Below are 12498 nucleotides of genomic sequence, written 5' to 3'. Positions count from 1 at the left end.
AATTCACTTCATGTTTTCATGAATCTCTGTAAAGACACTTCATAACTAACTGCTAAACATTTCAAAAAGAGCCTTGTAGTATATATAAACAAATGGCGTGTTTGTGAAAACAAACCAAGTTTATAACAAGCTACGATACCAAATCTCAGCTATTTAAATGAAGACAATTTTTATTTTGAATATGATCATCTGCTTTCTTCTGTAGACTGGGGTTTTTTTGTCATTGGTAACCTTTTTATCCCAGATTCAGAGCATCACTGATGAGTCTCGAGGCTCAATCAGAAGAAAAAGCTTCTCCAGTCCACAGTCCATTGGCCAAGATGCACAGGCACTGCTGACTAATGATTATCGAGAGGAGGAGGTAGTTGGACGTAGTACTGGCTAGATATCCTTTCCCATCGCAACACTTGAAGTGCCACTATTGCAGACTGAACTACAAATGAACAACTTGATCATTTATTGTTTTGGAACGGTTCTTCATAAACTTTAATTTCACTATTTTTCTAAATTCATTATCTTACACTATATATTTTTCTCTAGGTGATGCTTCTGTGACATGAACTACATCTGATTTTTCTCACACTTTTTTTTTCTTTCTGAGTGTGCCTGTTTTTCTTAAGAGCCAGAAGCAAAGATATTTCTCTGTCTTCTATCTCTTAAAAAGTCTTAATAGTGGGAGTTTCATTAATAAGCATATTTCATGCTTTCACAAAGCATTGCCTTCCTTTATAGTTCCTATATTGAAGTACTGAGGCTTCTCAGAGACCGTATAGATATGCTAGGACTTTTTAAGGAGATTTCTATGCTTATTGATAAGCCATTATTAACCCATAAATGTCATTACTACTTTCTGCAAGGTGAGCTTTAAAGGAAATGGACTGATGTAATCAATGGTTTTAGTGTGCACTTGAAGTGTTGCTCGTATCTAAAGACATGTAGTCTAGTTTGTAGAAATGCTGTATACCTTTGTGTTCCCTTTCTTCATGAAGCATGAGAAGAACATGTTGTATTCCATGTAATTAATTTAGTATCACAATAGCACTAACAAAAATGTGCTCTCGTTGTCTTTGCATTTCTATAACTGTGTGCTGTAGGTCCAGAATTTCTCTTGGCCTCACTGTCTTTCTAAAAATGGCGAACTTTCTTCCATTGAAGCAGAGTTGTACTGAACTCATCTTCCAGTTGTTTGTTTAAAATTTTAGTTCTTTTTGATACTGCTGTAGCACGTGTAGTATCTGCATGTATTTGTTAGCTTTTTCCATTCTCATGCTAGAACTGTATTTGCATTAACTTCTGATTCATAGTCTTGACTTGTAATTTAATCTTCTGGGGAGATATGAATACCATCAAACAAATACATATTTATGTGAACCTCAGAACTGAACTCTAGGATTTGGGAATCCTCAAGGATAGGGACTAGGGAAATAATCTAGGAAGAATACAGAAGCTCATAGGCATTTAAAACTAGCTGTGATGACAGTTTGCGAACCACTAGAGTATCGCTGTTCAGAGATAAAAGTTTTCTCGTCTGCTTTGATTTTATTCATGCTTTTGTGACCTGAATGAAATAGACTCTTCTGAATCACCACATATACAGAGGGACATGACCATCACTTAACATGTGAATAATTGAGGTTCCCAAATGGAATAGGAGCTTCAACTTGTGATATAACAAGTCTCTGAAGAGCCTCTGTAACTGCTGAATATCTTAAAACCACAAAAAACACCCCCCCTGCAAAAAAACCAAAACCCCCACAAACAAACCCAACCTCCCCCAACCAAACAAAACACCCCCCCCCCAAAAAAATCCCCAAGCCTCCCCCTGCAAACAGAACACCCCAAAATACAAAACCAATCCTCCCTCCATACCAATCCACTTGCCATTATAAGAGTCTAAGATACTGTATTTGTGTTGCTTTTGATGGAACTACAGAAGCCTATGGACAAAGTAAATGTGTTAAAAATTCCTTTTTTCTTTCCTCAAGAGGAGCAAGGGGAATGGGAAATGGAGAACACAGAAGTGCATATGCATGTGGGAACAAGAATATTGTGCACTTAAAGTTGTGATTTGAGTTTTTCTGCTATTATAAGGGAAGAGAAGGCCGCTTCATGGTTGGATTGATTGGCTTTTGTTATGTAATATGCACTTGCATGCATAAATAATCTAATGGAACATAGCTAACCTTCAGTTCAGCCAGTCCAATGGTATGTTGCTGGAATCATGAGTTGTGCTGGTAGTTCAGCTAAAGGCATGTGAAATGGACAGTGTTTATGACAATACCTGAGAAAATAACAATGTACCTGATGAAGAATGAGAGCACTGGCTTTCAAGTTTTTCACTGGAAAAAATCCCTGGTGATAATAAAGTACCCTCAGGCTGGATTCAACCTCACTTTAGGTCATTACAAAAATAATGTCCCAGCCCAGATGTAATCCTGCAAACATAAACAAATAACTACGTTTTTACAAGCAGTTTCACTTCATGCTGAAGTCAAAACAGTCTGGTATTCGTTCACAAAGTAAGGTGCATTTTTCTGTATCTTCTTTTGTTCCATTGCTGTGAAATTCCTTTTCAAAATTTTTAATAACATGTAACCTACCAATGCTCTTTTTGGCTGAATCTTGGGGTGATTGTTTGTTTTGTGGCCAGGCTCAGCTGATCCACGACAGAAACACTGCCTCGCACTCAGCGCCAGCGATCAAAGCAAGTGTGGCTGCTGCTGTGCCGGAAAAAGTGCAAATGACCTGGACTAAAGAAAAGTTTGTAGCTGAAAAGCATAAAAACAAAGATTCAAATGTGTCTGGCTTTAAAGATATTTTCAACATGAAGCCGTAAGTATGCATGTGATGTTTGGAGTTTTGTTTTTGATTGTTTGTGTTTCAGTGTGTGTTTGTTTGGTGGTGGTTGTTGTTCTGGGTTTTGTTTTTTAAGAGTTCCTGGTTTATTTAAAGTCACGTACAAACATGATCTTTCCATGCACTTCACTCAAATGCCATCCTTATGAAACTAGCCTGGACTTGGGTGGAACAATGATGACTGTTTAAGCTTAAATATGACAGAATTCAAGCTGTAAAGTCAACTTCTGGGTTGTACCAGAAAGCATATGTGTTAAAGTGCTTAATGATAACTTTTGTTTTTCTTTCTTCCTGTGGGTAACAAATTACTATATATAATTTCCCTTTCTCATTTATTGTGTTTTGTTGGGGTGGAGGGAGTACCAAAGCAGCAGATGAACTCTTTCAAGACATTTAGTTTGTGGTTTGGGTTTTGGGTGGAGTTTTTAGTTGTGGTGTGGGGTTTGGGGGTTTTTTTTTGGGGGGGGGGGGTGATAGGGACATTTGGCCCTCATCCTGTAGATTAAAGCAATATAAAATTTGTGCTTATATGTATGTCTTGTTATGTTAAGTATTTCCCATTGAAATACTCCTTAATGTCTTTTTCTTAAGTAGATGTCACTTATCAATAGATAAGAGCTACTGTCTGTGTCAAGCCTGATGTAGTAGACACAAAACCAATGACAGAAAGATATCAGTTTGTTTGCTTCCTCATGTTGTGATTCAAGCACACACATGTACCTTTTCTGAGTTCTGGAAGAACGCAGTTATAAGCGTGGCCTAGACTGTTTTCTGCACATGCCTAAAGCAAAACTGTGGATGTCAAGGGAAATTTTAATATCTAAAGGAAGCAGGTCTTAAATCTAGGACTCGTAGGCGGTAGAGTTAGAAGGTACACTTAGAGTCAGTACCTTAAAATCATAAGTTGTTTTGTGGATTTGCTCTGAGCTCTTTAGAAACAGTTTGCCTTCTGCAAATTCCAAACATCATCTTGCTCATGCTCTAAAGCACTGGTTTTGTTCTGGGCTGCATTATACTCCAATTCTTGGGGTGGGGTGGTAATATCTTAGAAATATTTCCTATTATTTCTTTAGAATTATGCAAGATGCAGACTTCAGATATTATTGTTTTAAAACTACTATATGTGTTCGGGGGTGGAAATTACAGTTCAAACTTGGTATGCCTGTATAATGTATTAATATTGTTGAATTAAAAATGTACCTGATGGCATAAATATTTTTTTTCCTATGCATTTGCTTCCCTTCATGTAGAGAATGGGGAAACTTGTAAGTCTAAATTTCATTTCACTTAAGCAACATAGGCTGTGTTTCCTGGTTCCTGTGGTCTTGTACATTGTATGCGTGTTTCCAAAATCATGATTTGTGGTGCATGTATTCTTTTGTACCTTGTTCTATATAATGTGGTTTAGCATTTATCACTGAAAAATATTCTTCATCATGACTTGTTAATGTTTTCTTCTAAATATTATCAACCTTTCATTCAAGGTAAGTCACAGAACACGTATTTTAGTTTCTGTAAGAATGTAAAACTTGACAGTACTCCTCTGCACTAGTGTAATATTTAGTTTTCTAATTAACTACATTAGAAAGTGAATATATTTTTGTTCTGGAAAAATAGCCTCCATTGTAATAAAACTACTTGGACGATAAGGGTGAATTAGTTCACAAAGGGAACTTTCACGTTTCATCAAATGCCATTCTTGCTTCCCTTGTACCAACCCATACGCATGTGTAGAAATAACATAAGTTCAGATATATGTTGGGTATGACAGTGTACAAAAATGGGACACTAAACTCTCTCTTCGTTCTTGGGTAGAACTGACTTGTGACTGCTCTGCTTCTTTTCAGAGCCCAGTGTTGTCTTCATTTTGTCTGTTTAACAAATTGAACTTCTTATGAAAACTTAGAAAGCTTACTTTGTGTATCATGTATGATTTCGGTTCTACCAGTGCTGGAAGGTGAAATGAAGTTAGTCAGCCTCAGTTCACGTTGTGCACAATGTACCTTCCGTCAGTTTGAGCCTTTGTTTCAGTGCTGAAGTCTTGCCCACTCCATCACAAATTTACACCCTCCGTATTTCCCCTGCATTTTTTTCTTTAGTTTAACAATGTTTCTACTTCAATATTTATACACCTCTTCAGTTACGCACGCTTGCCTCTCTCTTCCTAGTTGTTCTTTGGACTTCTCAAGCTGCTGTTCTGCTTCTGAAAAACTGAGCTTCAAGTATTCTTTTGTTCCATATATGGTTTTTGTACAGTTGGTTCTTAGGACAGATGGTTGCTGTGACAGAAAATTCCCCAGGAGGGACCAATAAACTCCGTTTTGGAAATGTTATTGTCTTGGGGGAAAACGCGGGGGGCGAGGGGGGTGGGGGAGGGAAAGAGAATTCATTCAAATCGATGGGGCTGGTCTCTACTGGCTACTAAACTTCAGGCCAAATGCTGCTTTTTTTTTCTTTTTTTTTTTCTTCCCCTAATTGCCCCTGCAAAATCAAGGATGAAAATACAACATGAAACAGGCTACTTCTAATGCTATTCTGTTAACGGCTTTTCCCTTCATAGTAAAAAAAACCAGGACTCAGTAGAACACAAGTACATATGGTCCCAGCATTCTCCGTCTTTCTTGGTCCCCTGTGTTTGAATGAACCTGTATCTGGCTGCTGTTCTCAACCCCACACTTATTTATATAATCTGAGGGTGGCCTCATGTTGCTAGAAGATTCTAGGGTTAAGGATTGGTGTTGTCCCCTGAAATGACCTCTGGTAATAGAACGAAGTTGTGCGTTTCCTTTTGTAAATTTTGGTCTCCTAGATCTTTTTTCTTTTGGGAAAAGAGATCTCATTAATTTCTATTGTTTACTTGAGCTGAAACAGTGGTGGGGTTTGTGCTGTAATTTTGATTACTGCTAGTGGAATTCAAAAGATGCCAGACTTGATCCGGCACTTCAGAGGATGTCTTGTGTCCTGCTGCTACTAACCTGCTGGTCCTCTCTCTGCCGTAGGACGGAACGTGAGCCCAGCTGAGCAGGGTACAGTTGTGCTTTTCCTGCGAGACCACTAGTTATAGTGCTAAGAAAATTGCACAGGATAGAGTGATATAAGTGTCAGTGTATCAGTATCTCTGTTCCTGAGATATGCCATCAGGCTGTGTTTCTGAGGTTCCCTTTGAAGTCACTCACTTCACTTGTAAAGAGTCTACTTTGGGGCAGCGGATCTTTTGGATAAACGGGCTTGGGTAGAGTCTGGATATTTCTTTTGTGCTGGAGCGTATGACTCATTTCCAGTCTTGGCTAGTTCTACACAGATGGCAGTTTCTCAGGGACTATAAGGAAACTGTTCTTTTCTTTTGTTCTAAAGAGCAGCTAAATCATCCAAGGTAGATCCTAAAATAAGGAAAACTCTGAAGTCCTAGAAGTTTCTTCCTCTTGTGCACAAATTTACCACGATTATATTTGTGGATGCAACAAGCAAAGCATTAGTTAATATTGATAATGGAAGGGGAGGGGCTCAGTTTCAGTTCATTGCTTACTGCCTTACTCTTATGACATGAGAAACTAGTAATTTTTTTCATAAATTCTATGCTGTTTCTAAATTTCCTTCACTGGGCTTATAGTAATACTGTAATGTTTCCAAAGGAGCATGATGGATATCTTGTACTGTACAACATAAATAATGTAATCTTTCCATTGCATTCCTGTTATTTGTTTGGAATTTCTTGTACAAATCCAGTTACTTTTTTATATACTTGAATAAACTGGATTCTTAGTGTTTTTGACTAAACTTAATTCCTATTGAAATTAAGTTTTTGTTTCATCTCTGTAAAAGATAACTGACAACTGGAAGATTTGTGCATTTTGGCAATCTGCTTAAATTGCTTGAATTTCCGAGTTAAATGTTCTTTTCAAAGGAAGAAAACATCTTTTAAACCTAGGTATTGCATTTTCTCAAATTTATTTTGCATGGGTACAAATACTGGTGTCCATGAAAATAGCTTATTCTGCGTGTATATAGATGAAATTTATCAATTCAAATACATAGCATATAACTCAAATACACAAGTATTGTGACAATACTTAACAATGTTTGTTTGCGTGCTAGGAATCAGTCAAATGTGAGAAGAATGCACACCGCTGTGAAGCTCAATGGAGTAGTGCTTAATAAATCACAGCATGCTCAGCTAGTTCTCCTGAATATGCCTGGACCTCCTAAAAACAGAAAAGGGGATGAAAACTGTATCCTTTACTATATTGCTTCCATATTTCTTGAAATTGGGAGTTTGATTTTTGGGACTGTGCCATCATCTACTTGTCGTGATAACCATTCGTAACCATGGTAAGCGTAAGTTTGCCTTTAAGAAATTGACTTTTGATTGCACAAACAGAGTTTTAAGAAAAGTTGATAGTGGTGGGTTTGTTTTTTTTATTGAATTGATGTAAAGCATTCCTCAATTTTGAACTTATTTTAAAATAATCTCTATTTTTTTCTTTTCTGTAGTTCAGTAGGGCAGAACTAGAAATTTCCCCCAAATTAGGCCTCGCTTCCACTTGAGCAAGCAGGTGGCTTACATAATGAGATAGTAAAGGGTGACACAGGAAAACTCCTTGATGAAATTGTTGAACTTGATTTTTTGCATTATATGTCAGACTTTTTGAGAGATTAGTGGCTATTCTGTTTCTTTTCTGGATAAATTCCTTGACTTAATGATATTTCAGACATGGAGTTTTTGGAAGTTCTGACAGAAGGTCTGGACAGAGTTCTCCTGGTCCGAGGCAGTGGACGTGAAGTGATCACCATTTATTCTTAACCTGTTTTGCACATTGTTCAACCTTCCTCACACACACACACCTCCCCTACAACGAGAAAACAAAGTTATTTGCCATAATTTGAGCAGCTTCAATAAGACTTCTAGTGCGTTGAAAATTACCTGCAAGCTGAATCTTCTGATGATGTGTTCTGGTTTTTCTATTAAAAAGTTATATTTAAATTATATTTTAAGAAGATAGATTTATGTAGAAAATATTTCTGTAGTGAATTAATAAATGGTGGATGGGTTAGGATATTTATGTGTAGCATATTCCGACACTTGTTAAACTGTGGTGAAACAAGAAAAGAAATGGTAATGCAATGGTATGTTTAAACATATAGAAAAGTAAGCAACTTTTGATGATTTTAATATTTGTTCTGCATCTAAATAAAAGGGAAAGTTTGCAGGAAAAGTTGGCTTCCTCTTTTACCAAAGTGCTGCTATGTTGCTTCTGTTGGGATTAGTCCTGGTTCAGGAAACTTCAGAAATATATACAACCACTCAAATTTGTATATTATGTGCATAAAGTGTTTCCCTGAAGTTCATGATTTGTCACACTTGTTTTAAATAACATTTCTCTATTTAAAATACTTAGCGAGGTAGCTGAAGCCTCCAGGTGACAGCAATAGTAAATTGACAAATTGTGTTTGGGCTTTTTTCATGAGCTACTAGCAGTTATAGTATATTGCACAATTATACCAGTGAAACCTAAGAGCATCCAACTCATAGGAAGGCTATGATGCAGTAACTCAACCTAGTTGCAAATATAACTGTAACAACTGATAAACCACAGCAAGTTTGTTAATGAAGTGCAGTCTCTTGTTTTCAAATATGTATATTTTGAAAATGTTGTATGTATGTGCTGCTGTTTAAAATAAAAATCTGCTTTTCTGAACTGAACGATCTAAAGTGTTTTTCATTTGAAATTGTTGAACAACTTAGTTTAGGTGCTCAATAGAAACTTTTAGCTTCTGTCAGAATTCTGCCTTTTTTTTTTTTTTTTTTTTTTTTTTTTGCTCATAGGCGCACCATATTAAGCCTTATGGGATATAAGCTGTGAAACCCTACGACTTGAACCGTGAGTAAGTGAATTCATGTGTTAGACTGGCCTGGGCAAAAGGGGATCATGCCCCTATTTGTGGTGCTGCTTTGTTGTATTTCTTAATGAGCTCATGAAGTAAAGTTTAAATCGCAGAGTACGTTGTCCTGTCAATTTGAGAGATGCAAAGAGACTGTGACAGAGGGTTAAGTGGTAGAGCGAGCACAGAGCTCCTGTGTCAGTGGGGTTGTGAAGGGGGTGCCAAGGAAAACTGAGAGCTAAAACCTGTAACTTTTAAGTCCCGGCCGCTCCTTTGAGGGATTCGTATGTGGTGGTGGTTCTCTTTGGATCAGGGCTCTGTCGAGGGTGAGTGTTTAGCCACAGGTGAGGCTTAGGTGGTGGAGCAAGCACAGAGCCGCAGTGTTGGTAGGTCCGTCAGAGGGCTTCCCAGGGACGTTTAGGGTCACCAACAGCTTCCGGTCTCGGTCACTTCTGTGCTGGAGTCCTTTCTGGAGGTTCTTCTCTTTTGGGCCAGGGCTCTCTAGGGCGAGGGAGGAGGTGAGGGATAGCTTTGGGTGGTAGCACAAGTGTAGAGCCTCTGTGTTGGTGGGACTGTGAAGAAGCTGCTAAGGGAAAGTGGGGGCCACCAACCACTTTCAGTCCCAGCCTTTCTGCGTTGGAGCCCTAGGTTTTGGGTGTGCGTCTTGGAGCTGTGCTCTGGCAGGGTGAGGGTGCAGGTGGGGGTGAGTGTTAGGTGGTAGAGCAAGCGCAGACTCGTCGTGTTCCTGGGGGGCATGAAGAGGCTGCCCGAAGTATTTTGATCCTGATGACTTTTTGGCGGGACACGTAGCGGTTGGATTCTCCTTTGTACCTTGGCTCCGGCCAAGTTAGCATCTGGGCGTGGGTGAGCATTAGGTGGTAGAGCAAGTGGAGAGCCCCAGCGTTGGTGGGGCTGCCAAGGGAAGGTGAGGGCTGCCAAAAGCTTCTGGGACTCGAGGCCTCTTGTTCATGGCAGTGTTCTGAGAGCCGGTTACCAGTGAGGCAGCTGTACTCTTGGAAACCACATTGTCAGCAATCCTAGGAGACCCTCAAACCTCATAGGCACACACGCATGCCCCAGCCTTTTCCATGTCCTGTGTAACCAGGTCCCCTGCCTCGATCAGCACTTTTCCCTAGTCTTCTGTTTGGCACCTGTGAACTTAGAGCGTGCCTGGCCAGGTTCAATTCCATTTGGGCTGCAGCTTTCCTAGCTTCCTCCCGGGCTGCTCGGACAATGTTTCTGGATTCCTCCCAGCTTACCCATCCTCGCTTGCACCCTCTGTGCACATCTGTTTGGTGTTGACTTTGGCCAGGAGTGACTTGTTCCTCCATGCAGGCCTTGGCATTTTTCTGTGTAGGATTAGGGATAAGAACGAAGAGGTGCCCGAGGCCCACCAAAGGCTTTCTGAGGGCCCTTGCTTGCAAGTCCAGACAGATGGAGGGTCCCATGAGCATACCAAAATGCACTTGTTTGAGCCTGGGGTGCACAAAAAGTCACTCAAAAACCCTGGTGTGCATCAGAAAGCACTCTGAGAGCACCTGTGACCACAGAAAGCCCCTGCTCCACATCTGGTGTGCTTCAGAGAGCTCCCAGATAACCCGCAAGGGACACCAAGAGTTCGAGTTAAGGTTAGATTGGGAGTAGGGCTATTGTTAGGATTTATGGTTTGGGTTGGCGTTACTTGGTTAGGGTTGGGCTGAGGTATAGGGTTAGGGTTTGTGCTGTTGTTAGGGTTAGACTACACCGCCCCATTGCAAACACCACCAGAGTAAGCCGTCATCTCTCGGGGAAGAATTTGCAAAGGATACAAAAGCAGCAGTAGCTGGGAATTGGAAGATATAGTTCAGTAAGTTATTGGGAGCATAAAAAGATAAAGCAAAAAGACACATTAAGACAAATGTCGCCAAATTCAATATTTGCCACAATCTGACGTCTGCCCAGGAAAAGGAAGGAAAAATAAGATGCAGCTAAGGCTCCTGTACAGATCCTTAGAAAGTAATAGCAATACCTGAGATTCTCCATCATTATATAGACATTGTTTTCATGTAACTTCTTTGGTTTTGGTGTTCATGCTTTGTCCACTAGAATAGCAAAGCTGCAAGTCATCGCATCCAGAGCGGGTCTTTATTTTGAAAGCATTGCCATCATTGTCTATTTCTTGTCCTATTCACTGTTCCCACATTATATCTCTGAATTAGTATATCTACCTCTTTCTTAAACAACTTCCCAAATACGTGTTTAAGTAGGATTTGTACTCGGCTCTATAGCACAAAAAAATCTTAAACTAAGATTGTTAAACCTAGCAGTTAATCTTGAAAAATTAATATTTAGGTAGTATCATGGTATCATTAATGGAATTCTTGTGCAATAAATAGCTCAAGTAACTTGCTACAGAAAGAACCATTTGAGAGTAGTACAGAGTTTTTTCAGGATGATGCAGAGCATGATAGAATACCTGGCACAGAGGGACAAGAATGCAAGAATGCAATGGGAAGGATAACAGTTATATCATGTCATTACTGCACACAGCGTGTTGAAGGACAGGTGCAGCAGCTTCAGTCAAGCTATTATGAAATGATTTTTTATGTCTGTTACAAGACTATTTACATCTTCAAAACACCATTGGGACATTTTCAATTGCTCCTTTCAAATAAAGGGAATAAAGGGGCGGGGGGGGAGTTTCTGAACTGGCTCTGTTTTGAGTAAACTTGTACTTGAAAGCCTAAACCCAAAATAACAGTTACATTAATCTTGTGGAATTCCAACACCCAGCCCCCCAACAGCTATGATTAGCTGCTCTGTGATGGTGCCAAACTTTGATCAACCCTGTGCCTTTTTAACACTTCTGCTTAATTCCTGACAGTAGTCAGTGTTCTTTATTCAGCAGCGTAGTGACTTCTTTCTTCTGAAGCTAGGAGAAAGTTCCAAAAACTGGAGAACTACAATGATTCTATTAACAGTGCAGTGTTAATATAAACTGATATTTAGTTTTACTTCAGTAATTTTCAGTGAAGAATTTGTTCTTATAGCATTTTGTGTTTAACAATACTCTCCTTATTGATGAAATAAATATAAAGCACTACTCAAAGACTTGTACTGATGGAGCATAAATAACAAAAAGACTGCCAGGACACAGAGTTCAGATGTTTTATCAAATGATCAGGATGTAAAGTCTACAAAGTATACCCCATAAGACAAATATGTTGAGTTGGCAGCTTAAAAAAATACTTAACACTGTAGTTCAGAATGTAAAATGAAGCTTTGAAATGCTATTTCAGCAGTTACGGGTACAGCTGCTTTTTACATCCTTGCAGATGTCATGGTGAAGAAGGGTTCAACTAGAATCCATTATTGTCTCAAAAGTGCTGCTTTAAGGATAATACCTTATAATGTAGTGGCAGATGTTAGTGTTTTACGTCCACATGCTTGAAATCATTTAGGCAAAACACTAAATTAACTATATTACAGATTTTCTAGTTTACACACTTGACCTAACAACCAGGTCTTTGCCTTCTCATTTCCTGCAGTTTTGTGAGTTCTCATTACCTTAAAAAGCCAATGCCAAGTTAATGAACTAATGAAATTGTAGCAACAGATAACAACTATTAGAGCTCAAAAGGTTGTAGTGAATGGGGGGGCTACACCTGGCTGGCGACCGGTCACCAGCGGTGTTCCTCAGGGCTCAATTCTAGGGCCAGTTCTGTTCCATATATTTATCAACGATCTGTATGCAGGAGTTGAATGCACCATTAGCCAGTTTGC

At 39.2% G+C, this 12498-nt stretch overlaps 1 protein-coding gene across 2 annotated transcripts in view; it reads left to right on the top strand.

The window, feature by feature from the left end:
* The window catches only part of SLC12A7 (solute carrier family 12 member 7), a 70232-nt gene extending 61675 nt beyond the window's left edge, over window positions 1–8557 (top strand). The window contains exons 22-26 of one of the 2 annotated variants that reach the window (XM_069809291.1): window positions 245–361; window positions 2651–2832; window positions 4107–4121; window positions 6952–7085; window positions 7566–8557. In XM_069809291.1, the coding sequence (XP_069665392.1) occupies window positions 245–361; window positions 2651–2832; window positions 4107–4121; window positions 6952–7085; window positions 7566–7657 (540 nt within the window). In that variant the 3' untranslated portion in view covers window positions 7658–8557. The remainder of the gene's footprint in view (window positions 1–244; window positions 362–2650; window positions 2833–4106; window positions 4122–6951; window positions 7086–7565) is intronic. The other variant, XM_069809292.1, reaches the window with a different exon arrangement.
* Window positions 8558–12498: the final 3941 nt, after the last annotated feature.

The sequence above is a fragment of the Haliaeetus albicilla genome, chromosome 21 (genome assembly GCF_947461875.1).
Source record: "Haliaeetus albicilla chromosome 21, bHalAlb1.1, whole genome shotgun sequence".
Lineage (NCBI taxonomy): Eukaryota > Metazoa > Chordata > Aves > Accipitriformes > Accipitridae > Haliaeetus > Haliaeetus albicilla.
This window is presented reverse-complemented; position numbering and strand designations above follow the sequence as displayed.